At 43.7% G+C, this 12,203-nt stretch overlaps 1 protein-coding gene across 5 annotated transcripts in view; it reads left to right on the top strand.

The window, feature by feature from the left end:
• Window positions 1–12,203, top strand: part of EPAS1 (endothelial PAS domain protein 1) — a 90,841-nt gene that overhangs the window by 62,435 nt on the left and 16,203 nt on the right. For all 5 annotated transcript variants that reach the window (XM_019655858.1, XM_019655857.1, XM_019655855.1 and 2 more), the window contains 2 exons: window positions 2,226–2,344; window positions 2,437–2,642. In XM_019655858.1, the coding sequence (XP_019511403.1) occupies window positions 2,226–2,344; window positions 2,437–2,642 (325 nt within the window). The remainder of the gene's footprint in view (window positions 1–2,225; window positions 2,345–2,436; window positions 2,643–12,203) is intronic.

Here is a 12,203-nt window from a genome sequence, read left to right as displayed (position 1 = left end):
TATATGCTTGTCCAACGTGAATAACAGAGACAGCGGTACTAAGCCTGCAAGGTTTGGATACTGTTACTGTACATGCCGCAAAAGCAGGCACTTCATTGGCCCACTTCCACCCTTGTTACACAGACTGAGCCTGCAGTCTGGGCCTACAAAATGCAGATTTAAACTACTCCAACTCCCCACCCCAACCAGTGACTTCTCATGCAGCCTTTCTTTTCTCCCACCCGAAGGCCTCGGGTCACCTAGCTCCCAAAGTCCACAGTCTGGAGAGCACTCCATGGGCTAGTCAGTATCTTAGCTGTGCTGCTGAGAAAGTCCTGTCTGTTCTCTGGGGAAGGGGCTACCAGACCTTCTGAATCCCTTTCTAAAGCAGGTGCTTGAAGCCTGAGAAAACCAAAGTCTCTTATATCTTCTCTACTCCAGGAACCCTTTGGCCCTTGGGTTCTCATTCTCAGCTCAACCGCTGACCTTAGTTTCAGTCTGAACATGTGACCTGAAGCAAGTCACTTCATTGCTCTGTTCCTTGGAGTCTTTCTTTTCAAATTGATCGTAATGAACCAGGCAAAGTCTAGCACCTTCCAGTTCTTGAGTGCCGTGATTCACAGCACGATACTATTTATCTGAGTAGAACTTTAGGTCTCTTGGTCCATGTATCGATGGCTTAGAATCAAACTCAATGAATCAGCAGGCAAATCCTTATTGAAGGTGCCGGCCTGAGTGGACTCATGATCTGGAAGCAAGGGGTTAATGTGAGCACCCAGAGGGAGATAAAGTCAGGAGGCAGATTGTGGAAGACTTTGAAGGCCCTGCGGAGGGCCTCGAACTTTATCCTGAGACAGAGGGGAGCGATTGAAGGTTTTTGAGCAGGAGTAGAGTAATCTGATTGGAACCGTGTTTAGAAAGATTAATCAAATGGCAGACTGGCAAGATTCCAGAGGCTAGCAAGTTAGGAGGCCACGATAATAATAACCCAAGCCACAGCCACACTCATCCCCAACACCAGAGCTGGTCCAAGAGGTGGTGGGTCCAAGCCCCAAGATTACAAGACTATCTCATGATATGCAAACCCCAACTATGAAAATTAAAATTGTAAGAAGCATAATTAAGTCTGGGAGGCATGGTTTTATGATCATGATGGAGGAATATTCTTTCTTAATTAAAATAATAAAAAAGGTTCATCATTTGGTCCATTACTTAGTGGGCTCTCCTAGGGTTAAGATAAATTTAAAGGTGACACAATTCACTGGTCACACAGATCTTTGGGAACATGTCAATCAAATAAATCACAGCCATCTGGAGGTTTAGGTGCAGAGTCTGGGGGCCGTGCCTGGAGGGAGGGGTGTGAGTATTTGAAACAAGGCTCTGGATTGTTCTGTGATGCTAGGCAGGCGGCAGGCGTGTACCCTGGGAGGCCCAGGATGGGGATGGTGGATTAAGTAGAATTTAGACATGGACAAGAGGACTCAGACGACACTTACTGCATTCATCATTTTGCTTTACAGAAAGTGGAGAAAGTTCTGAATGGCAGGCTATGTGGAGACTATAAGGAAGGAAGCTGTATTGTTTGTCCTGGTGATTTATTTAATTCTGGCTGAGAAAGGATATGATCCATGTGGAGTTAATCTTTGGAGTGGAATTGCTCATCAAATCCCAGGAGGTTCAGACCAGAGGTCTCTCTTGAGCTTGACATATGCGTATGTCACTTTAGGGAAAAGGCTGATAGTACATTACCCTGAATGCAGCTATTGCTAGTTGAAAATAGTGCATAGGAGGATTCCACTTCCTGTGGAATGAAGAAAAGACAGTCATGTCTGAGGGACATGTCTAACCTGAATGGTTTATCCCCTTGGATAATTGTGGTCTCACTCAGGCTGCTGTCCTTTGGACATTCCTCCTAGGAAACCTGGGCCTGCCCCAGCAGAGGTTTGCTGAGAGTGTGGCTAATAGTCACTCATTCTCTCACTGCTCTGAAAAGAGCTCTGACCGTGTGCTAGGTGCAGTGGAAATAAAAGAGCAGAACAGTCCTACTCCTCAGGTGCTTATACTCCAGGCGGGGTGGGTGACAAGCTGGAGATGAGAAAGCTTTAGTCCATAGGCCAAGATGTTACTCAGCAGACACTTGGGAAATAGAAACAATATCTTGCCCAGAAAGTACTGCAACTGGGCCCCTCTTCTGAATATAAATGAAAAACTAAATTCTCTGGTTCCCTCCGCTCTTCCCCATCCAGGCTCTGGTTTTGGGAAGAAAAGCAAAGACATGTCCACAGAAAGGGACTTCTTCATGAGGATGAAGTGCACAGTCACCAACAGAGGCCGCACTGTCAACCTCAAGTCAGCCACCTGGAAGGTAGGTCAACATCAGGCGTGGGTTGGAGTCCCCGATGTGCCCCCGTCCCATGCTCTTGGCCCCACATCTGACCCTTCATGGCTGCTCTTCAGGTCTTGCACTGCACTGGCCAGGTGAAGGTCTACAACAACTGCCCCCCTCACAGTAGTCTCTGCGGCTACAAGGAGCCCCTGCTTTCCTGCCTCATCATTATGTGTGAGCCCATCCAGCACCCATCCCACATGGACATCCCCCTGGACAGCAAGACCTTCCTGAGCCGCCACAGTATGGACATGAAGTTCACCTACTGCGATGACAGGTAAGGGCCCGGGAGGGAGAGAATAGTTGTGCCTATGGGTATGGGTGTGAGTCTGGGGCATAAATGTTGTCTTGTCCGGTGCAAGTTTATGGGCCTGTGTCACTGTTTCATTCCACCTATGCAGCTAAGGGGTTCCTAATATCATATTTGGTGGGTCCTCGCTGATGCAGCGTCACAGCCTGACTGACTGCAGAGCTGTTCTGGGGTGCGACTCTGTTGTCATTCTTGATCATTGTGGTGTGTTCATATTCTTCCACATACGTATCAGACTCCTGAGGAAATTTCCAGGCCAGTCTGCTTCCCCAGGAGACGACTATCAAGAGATTTCCATCAGCATTCCCAATTCAGAGGCCACTGGGCGCTCGGGTTCTGGCTTTCGTGTGTTCTCTTCCATTACTGAGCTCTTCTCTCAGTCTTTGCTCCTCTTGTGTCACCTCCATTCTGGCTGCTGTCCAGCCTAGTTTTGAAGGCTTGTTGCTGAAGCCAGACTCTAACCCTCAGAGCTAAGCCCAGGTGGAAATTCTCTTAGGGAAGAGTGGAGGGGTTAAGAGCATCGACTCTGGGCAAGACCGCCTAGGTTCAAAACCAATAGGAAATGTTCAGTGTTAGGTGCTATTCTCACCCTAAATGGTTTCTTTATCGAAGATGTCTAAAGAGGACCTAAAACTGCACGTGTAAGCCATGTCAGCTCTAGTTCTTACCTCAAGGTGAGGTTGAAACTGGTGGAGAGACTTGGGTTGTGGAGGGCGAGCTGTTAAAGCCACACTGCAGCTCCTGACTCCCTCACTGCCTCGCCTCTGCCCTCCCCTCTGTGCCCTGCCTTTGGGAAGGTGGGACTATCAGAAGATGGAAGGAGGAAGATAGGGGAGAATAGATGCCATGAGCAAGGACCACCAGCATGGAGGAAAGGAGAAGCCAGGAGCAGGGACTAGGCCCAGGTAGGTCTGGCTGGAGTACATGCCACTGGGGCTTGTGGATTAGTATATCCCCCGATGTGCCCTTCAGGCCAGAGATCGCTCAACCCGACCTCAGCTTTCTGAAGTATCCAGAGTCACCATTTTTTCCCAGTGGCACAGTTTTGGTGGTAACTCTTGGCTCCTCAACTACTCCCCTCTCCCCTTCTAGGGTTTCTCAAAAAACCCTGAGGTCTCAGCTTCCCATTGTCTAAAATGGAGATAATAGTACTTTCTCAACCTGTTTCACAGGATCATTGTCAGATGAGATCATGGCTACAAAAGCACTTGGAACAATACAAACACCGTAACTGATGTGAAGCTTTTTGTTGCTGCTTATATCTTACTCCCTGCCCTTGCCCTCCCCCAAAGTAGGTCTCCCCAGTAAACTCAAGGGTCCAGGGTCACTTCTGGAGGCATGTAGTGGCTGGGGGTCTGGACAAAGAAGAGACCACCAGCAAGAAACTGCCTTGCCTTCTTAGCCAAACAGGAAGCCACCAGACCCCAGGAAGGAAATTCCTGCTCAGCCTGCCCTAGGCCCACCCACCTTTCTCTCCTCCACTGGACATCCTGGGGGGGGTCTCTGGGTTTCTTCATGGCTGGGGCCCAACTTTCCAGGCTAGGCTGAGCTACCCTCCCCTGATTCTAAACTGACCTGCTGTTGTCCGGTACCCCTTCTTAGAATTGGCCACCACTGCAGACACAATTTAAGACTTTTTGTAAATGTGCCCTCAAGTCATTCCTGTTTCCCAGTTCTAACCACGACAGTGCCAGGACTCAAGGCTCTTGGAGTAGTGAGCGGTTATATAAGTGGAAATAAGTGCTTTACCCTCACGGGGAGAAAATGTCACACATGAAGATTTTTGTCCTGGAACTGACACAGTCAGCATTAATTATAGCTGTTAGCACTGTTATTGTTGTAATGATGATGATGATTAAAGAGAAAGATTGCTCCCAAGGCAGACACCAGAGAAATCCATGTTGTGTGTAAGGTTATTTATCAGATGCAGTCTTTGTATTCAAATGAACATTTTGGACAGAAGGCAGTTTTGTAACATGCAACCCTCTGCGTAGTCTTCCAAGATGACAAGGGAAATACCTCTGCAAAGCCTCTGGCTTCCAGGTTAGCTGGTGCTCCCAATGTGTTAGTCATAGAACCTGGTCACGGCTATAGGGCTATGAACGATGAAAGCTGCATGTAGCCCACATGAGTGAAATTCATCCCTAATGTGACCCCACAAGCACTGGGGGGAAAACCCCACTGGGATCCTAGAAAATAACTTGTCATTCCTAGATAATAGTAAAGAGGGATTTATATTTAAGCTTAAGATGTTGATCCTTGTTAAAGTGAAGGGGGGGAAAAATCCTCTGGAAAGGGTAATTCAAAGTTATCCTTCATTCAGTATCTTATTTTGAATCAGTTTCACGTTATTCCCTGAAAGCAACTAACCTTTGGGTAAAAGAGGAGGGGGAAAAACACGAGGAATTGGGGGCCTAAGAGTGGCTGAAGAGGAAAGAACACAGAAAGCGGAGTGCCCCAGCACTGACTGCTTAGTTGGTTCAGGGATGGTGGGTAGCGTCCATACTGGCTTGAAGGAACCTGTGATTTAGGGCTTTGTGACTCAGAGTGTGGAAGGGGATATTGCATATAAGTTCGGCTAGACACATTGAACTTTCAGCAAAACCTTGCCTTTCGAGACACCTACTTACATGGCCTAAACTCTGCTTTCAGTGGTGCTGGGGAGGTGAATGCAGAGGCATTTGAAGACATAGAATGCTGTGCCACACAGAAGTTGTGTTTAACCGATTAGCAGATTAGTTAACAAGGGCACAGACGTGGCTTAGATAGTTTATAAAGTGACTATTTTAAATCCTTAATCCTTAAGTGTTATTTCCCAATTATTTTGATGAGAACTGGGAATTTTTAGTATTGGTAGCTTCTTTTGTTTTCATTGTTTGTATTGGGATGGGGGAAAGCATATTTATTTTCTCTTTCTTTCTCTCCCTCCCTTCCTCCTTACCTCTAACATATTCTTCTTAATACCCATCTGAGATCAATGTTTTAAAAACCAACACTTGCATATAATAGCTAATGGGGGAATTTCCATTTTAATCAGGGAATTCACTAGATGTAATGATATCTGACACACATTAAGGGCTATGATTTCCCGCAAAGGAAATTATTTTCCCATAAAGAAAATTAGAAAGAATCTGATGAAAATGTAAGGCAATTCCAAAATCACTTTTGAGGCTGTTTGGTACTTTTCCTTAGATGTATTGAGAGCACAGACATAATCGAAGGAAGGAAGGAAGGAAAGAAGGAAGGGAGGGAGGGAAGCAAAAGGATTATGGAGAAAAAAAGGAGAACAGAGAGAGGAAAAGGGGGAAAGAAATAAAACAGGAAGAAGAGATAAAATATGACTCTAATCTAGTATTCCCAAAATCAGTTTACCTGAAACCACCCATTATTCTGAAACATCTGAAACTGAATGAAGGAGTGCAGATAGTTCAAAATGCATTTGTCCTGCTCCTTTTACAAAAGGGTCACAAGACCACATTAAGTCCTGTATTAATTATCTGAAATATGGTAAACATTTTTAAAAGTGAATTCTATAACAATTTATGTGTCAGTCATATTTGGTATATGGTTGACTGCTCCCAACAGGGAGAATCAAGTTGAGTAGCAAAGCTGAAGAAGAAAAATATCTCAGTTACCACTGCAATTAATAATCTCACCTCCGTTTATACTCTGCTTCCTAAAATACTGAGGAACCAATTAATGAACTGTTATTTATTGAGCATCTGCTATGTATCTAACCCCTGTGCCAGAGACTTTTATATCAAAGAAATAAAAGAGATGGTTTCTGATCGCTAAGAGTTTAGAGTTTGGGCCACACAAGCAGCTTAATGAAACCACAGTGAACAGTACATACGAGAGCATTCCATTCACTCAAAAGGAAGACAAAATTTGTTCCCAAATAGTTTAACTTTAAAATTGGATGATTCTTCATTTCAGGTAGAGGTGCCATCTACTGGCGAAAGAGAATAACTGTGAAGGAAACCAAGCCATTAAGGGAGGGCAGGACAAAAATCTGTAATTCACATATTCCCACTGTGATTTAGTCAGTTTTATGAGTCTTCGTGTATCTTAGAAATAAATTATAAAGGCAAATTATGTGAATAGGATCTGTATTACTGGTGGGGGAAGGCATCAAAGCTGCAGTAAAAATTTTAAATTAACAAAGAAGATCATGTAATCTTTACAGGTAGGGTTTGAGGGCAACCCCGCTTTGTCATTGGGTTAGGACAGCATAGGGCATAATAATATCAGAAGTTTAATAAGTTAAGATGCCTGCGTTTCAAATTCTGTGGATCAAATTTATGATGATCCTTTTTATACAAAAAAGTTGGGAATAGCAAAGATGATAATGGGGTAGTTGAGGGTTACACAGAGACTGTCAGTGAACAAAATCATAAAAGAGCCGTGAGTTGTAAAATAGACACATGTCAAAACACGTGGAAGGCAAGAGTATTGAAGTCTGAGAAGAACGTAGGCTGACTTCAGGCACATTAATAGTAAAACAGTGTATACTTTTATTGCATTTTGAGATAGATGTAATAAATTGTTTTGTTTTATGTTGTTTAGAGGGTGGGTGGCATCTTTATATTCAAGGTAATCTTCCAGATTAATACATTACGTGTAGTTTTTTAATTTAATATATAGCCTGTTCTAAACATTTTTGCAAAGATGCGTATTAGCCTTTCTCTACACATCTTATGCAAGAGGGTATAATGTGTTTCTTTAAATCCCTGAGTTAGAAGAAACTTTAAGTGCTCTCCTTGTGTATCTCCATCCTCTCCAAATGGCGAAGTTCTGAAATCAGCCCTAACAGAGTTTGAGCATATAAACGAGAAATGCTTAGATATTATCCTGTCTAATATAGTCTACTCAAAATACTCACTGGAAAGGGTAGCTCTACAAATTCTCTTTGGAATTTATTTCAAAGTTTCACAGACCTCGCAATCCAAAAGCTATTTCTTCTACATGATCTGCTTCTCTCTTGCTGCGATTCATGGCAAATTTCCTCTATTTCGAGGTAATAAAAGGCAGCTGTGCATTTGGTGGTGCTCAGAGCAGGGTTGATCCCAGGATTGAGCCAGGGCGACTTTCCTATGAATAAATTCACCCCACCCGTAACACATCACACTGACAGGGTGGAAATTGATTATCCATTAACTATAGAGCTGGTTGTATAGATCTCACATAATCGTGTAATATTTGCGGAAAACGCAAGGCTTAAGTACTGTTGTTTAAAGCAAACAAAATCTGGATAAAAATATATTGAAACAGAAGGCACTGAAATCTGAGTTAGTGAATAGTCTGGACATTATTAAGGAAATGAAATTTCAAAGTTCATAAGCACATATAGAAACCAAAAGGAGGCCAATCAAGTGTTGCCTAGGAGAGGCCGTTGCCCGAGGGTAGAAGGAAACAAAGCAGACCCCTAATAGAAATATGGTTTATTAGCAAATGCGCTCTTTGGGAAACAAACAGGTGGTTTATCCTCTTAAATAGTTTAAATACACTAACCGTCTTGTTTACATGATCAATTTACCTAGCAAATCCTTAACTCCTGTGGGGACCAGGTCAGAAACTGCAACCAGACCTTGTTTGACTCCAGGCAATGGTATCTGAAGCCAGGGAGCTTGCTGCCATGTCCCACATGGACAGGTACTGGGCAGTGTCACTGGGAAGAGAAACCCACTTAGGCCTCAGTGGATTTCTTGTGCATCTTGAGACGATGGCGCCGACACTGCAGCCAAGAAGATAATTTTCTTCCTAGCACTCGTCCACCGGTAGTCTATGTTGAAAAGAGCCTCTGAACATTTTTAAGGGTAAAGAGCAATTGAAGAGCAATGAATAACTGTCATTTTACATTGTGAAGACATCTCTAACTCAGAAATCCAGACCCCAGTGGTCCAACCCACATATTTACTTGGGGTAATACTAACTTCAGAATTTAACAACCTTTTTTCCTCTCTATTTCTTTTTTCTGTCTTCCTTCTTTCTCTACCTTCTGTGGTTGCCTGTGTCTACATCTCCCCCCGCTAACCTCATCCTCGATCTGTTTCTTTTTCCACTTTATTATTAAAAAGTGAACTCAATTCTCATGTCTCAAATCTGGTGAGTTAAACCCTTTGCCATTTTTCTCTTCTCTAAAAAACAGAAGAGGCCTACTGAGTGGACTTTTTAAATTTATGGGTGACCCCCAAGCAGATTTTTTTTTTCCAGTGAGTCAGGGAACCTTAATTAGAAAGAAAAAAAAAAAAGTAGTTTCCCTGCCACTGATGAAGAGAGTGGGTGAAGCTGTGTTATCACAGCCCAGCTCCAGGGGCTTCTGGGAAATTATCAGGGAAAGGCCCTGCTGTGCTGTCGTAGCCGACCCTATAAACAAGCTGGGTTCATTAACCTCCCCACTGGCGTCTGCGTGCCTGCAGATGAAGGTGAATGACCAGTAGCTTTAAGTTGGGGTTTCCTGGCTTTGTGAAGCCTGACAACTTGAATGTTCTTCAATTGTGTTCGGGGTATACGTATTTCCCAGTTTTTATAGTAGTCTGTTTAAAGGAATGAAGAAAGAGACATTAAATATTTATTTTAGTTGACAAGATAAATGAAGGCTGCTGCTGGGAAGATAGCTGGCAATTCTGAAATGTAGGTTTGTTTGTCTACTTCCAAAACATGCCCATTGTGTGCCTTTGAATGGATGGTACATTAATTAGATTAATAATAATTTTATTACAAGGCTGACTAGAATAAACATTTGCTTTGAACATTTTAATTTAAAGATTCTAATCTTGAAAGAAAAACTTAATGTCTTCAAGGAGCAGAATCACGTCTTTCCCAGAATAGCCTCATTTTTGAGTCTCTAGAAAATTCTAGACCTGTCCAGAAACAGAAGCAGCTTCTCTGGTAAATTGGTGAGCCTGTAAATGGCCAGCTCAATGCCAGCTGAGCCTGCTGGTACAATTCTGTTTCATAGGCTGAGCTAGAAAGGCACTGGACCTGACAGAAAAGCTATTTGGTTGTAGGGAATGAAGGGCTAGTACTGTTCAACCGTCCCCTTATTCTCCACCAATCTCTACTCGGCCAAAATGCCATTGGGCACCAGCCCTGGGGTCAGGCTGACAAGGACCATGTCCATTGCTGATGAGTTCAGAGACATCTCTGCTCAGAGCCAAGTGAAGGGACAGATCCTCCTGGTCTGAGATGAGCTGGCTGGTGCAAGTGAGCTCCTGGAATCTCAATGGAGAGATCTCCACTGGGCTCAGTCAACTGAGGCCTAAGCTTCTCAGCCCTATTGGGCTGTCCCTTGTCTGAAAAAGGCTTTAACCCCCCAAGGCTCATCCAGGCAGACAATGGGTCTCTTTTCTGCCCATGTCAACACTGGACACACCTTTCAGAATGAAGAAAGGATAGATTGAATATCATGAGGGGCTCTACTGAGGGCTGTGTGTGTGTGTGCACCAGCATGCATTGAGACAGCTAATCATGTTCTTGGAGGAAAAGTAGAACCTTGGTACCCAGATTCCTTAGCAGTGGTGGGATAGACAATGCTGTGGTTGTACCTCAGGTCCTAAGAGAGAATCAATCCAGCGACTCAATTATTTACTGAGCAACCATGTAAGGGAGGCCAAAGGAAAAAGTGTTCCCAGAGTTCAGGAGTTAACAGCCTAGGATGTGGAGAGAGAAATACATAATTCTCTGTGATATTGTGTTCACCTATGACAACTTCATGAGGAGACATTGGCAGGGGCTGGAGGAATTGGAGAGGGCTTCATGAAGAAGGTGAAGCCTTAAGCTGGCCCTGCAGTAGTCAGAGCTTAGAAAAGAGGGCAGAAGAGAAGGCATCAAGGAACTGAGAGGAGAAGGATCCACCAGGGTAGAGGGTGCAAGACAAGCTGAGAGTGAGTTGCAAATCAAATTGCTTGGAAGATGGAGAGTAGATGCTAGGGGGACTTGGAAGTTAGGCAGAGTTTATTTACTCTTGATGTGGTTGGTTATAGGGAATGCTGGAGATGCTTAAATAGGGGAATGACATGATGGAAATATATAATATTTTAGGATGATTTATTCTGATAGATGTATGCAATCATTTGGAGCAGGAGTGAGAGTAGAGACAGGAAATCAAAGAGCCACTCATTCTGCTTTCTGCTTCTGCTGTCCTCTCCATATTATTCATCTCCAACATAGATAAATGATAAGGCCATACCTAAAAGTCATGCGTTCTGAAACAGAGCTTAGAATGACGAGAATAGCATCACTTCTAACTTGTGATATGCCAAATTCACGAGACAATCAGCCCATTGGAAAAATGTGTTAGATAATAAAGATTACGAAAAATAATACAGAGGGTGCCAAAAAAATGTATACACATTTTAAGCAAGGAAAAAAACTATTAAAATTACACTGATGGTAACCACTTTGAGCACCTCTTGTAATTGCAGAAGTCAAACGTGACTTGTATTCATCTTTTATTATCAGTATATATTTAGTATTATAATTTCATACAGTATTTTCCTTTCTTAAAATGTGTATACATTTTTTTGGCACCCTCTGTATTTAGGTGTGGCGTGGGGAAGTGGCTAATCTTGGGCAGGGCTTGTTTATTTTAATGACTCCAGTACAGAGCAAAGGGTCCTTGGAGTGTTCAGTGATTCTTCATGGTGCTCCACCTTTGCCTTTTCTCTGCCCACTTCCCATCAAAAAACAGATACCTTACAGGATGAAGCAAGGGACATTTGGGACAGCCAAGTAATTTCAGAGCTTCCTGTTTACCAGAAAAGTGTAACGAGGAGGCACATTTCTACAACTGTGATTTTGTATTTCTTCTCTCAGCACCTCCTGCTCTCCCTCCTATCCTTAAAATAGCAAGGGACAAGTAGAAGAACCCATGGAAGGCAGACTCCATATCCAAGAGAAATCTGAGGTCACCAGACAAGACGAGGAGAAGCACTCAGAGGAGTGAAGCTTTAAGCACAGATGGGGTTCTCCATGTGTGAGGTTCATCCTCCCTCCCTCTGTGGTTCACACACAGACAAATGTCATCTTCATGCTTTCCTTACTTGGGGCCATGTAATTTTCATTTTTCATTTATGTCGCCCTCTACTACAATAGAATAAGCTTGATCTAGTAATCAGGAGGTCCTCGTTTTTATTCTTGCTCTGATCCCTGGACACATGTGAACATCAAGCAAATTGTCTTTCCTCTCTGGATCTCTCTCTACCCCCTCATCTGCAAAAACTGGGGATTGAGAGCCCCTTCCAATGGTGTTGGAGACTAGGCATATGTGTATATATTAGGTTGGGGGATAGGGTGTCCCCTGAGGAAGTGCTTTTCCTTCCTCCCCAAACGTGACTTCAGGAAGGGCAGGAAGAGTTGCGGTTGGGTGGACCCATATTGCAGGTTGACCACCATGTTTTTATTGCTTGCATGAATGGTGTGACCAGGAAGCCTGGAGCGTTTTCATCTGAATGTGTGCATTTGATTTACCTTCTGGGTTTAGCTCCTTGAGCCTCTGCCCATATTCATGTTTTCTTTTCCCCACGT

The sequence above is a fragment of the Hipposideros armiger genome, unplaced genomic scaffold, assembly GCF_001890085.2.
Source record: "Hipposideros armiger isolate ML-2016 unplaced genomic scaffold, ASM189008v1 scaffold_248, whole genome shotgun sequence".
NCBI classification, from domain to species: Eukaryota; Metazoa; Chordata; class Mammalia; order Chiroptera; family Hipposideridae; genus Hipposideros; species Hipposideros armiger.
This window is presented reverse-complemented; position numbering and strand designations above follow the sequence as displayed.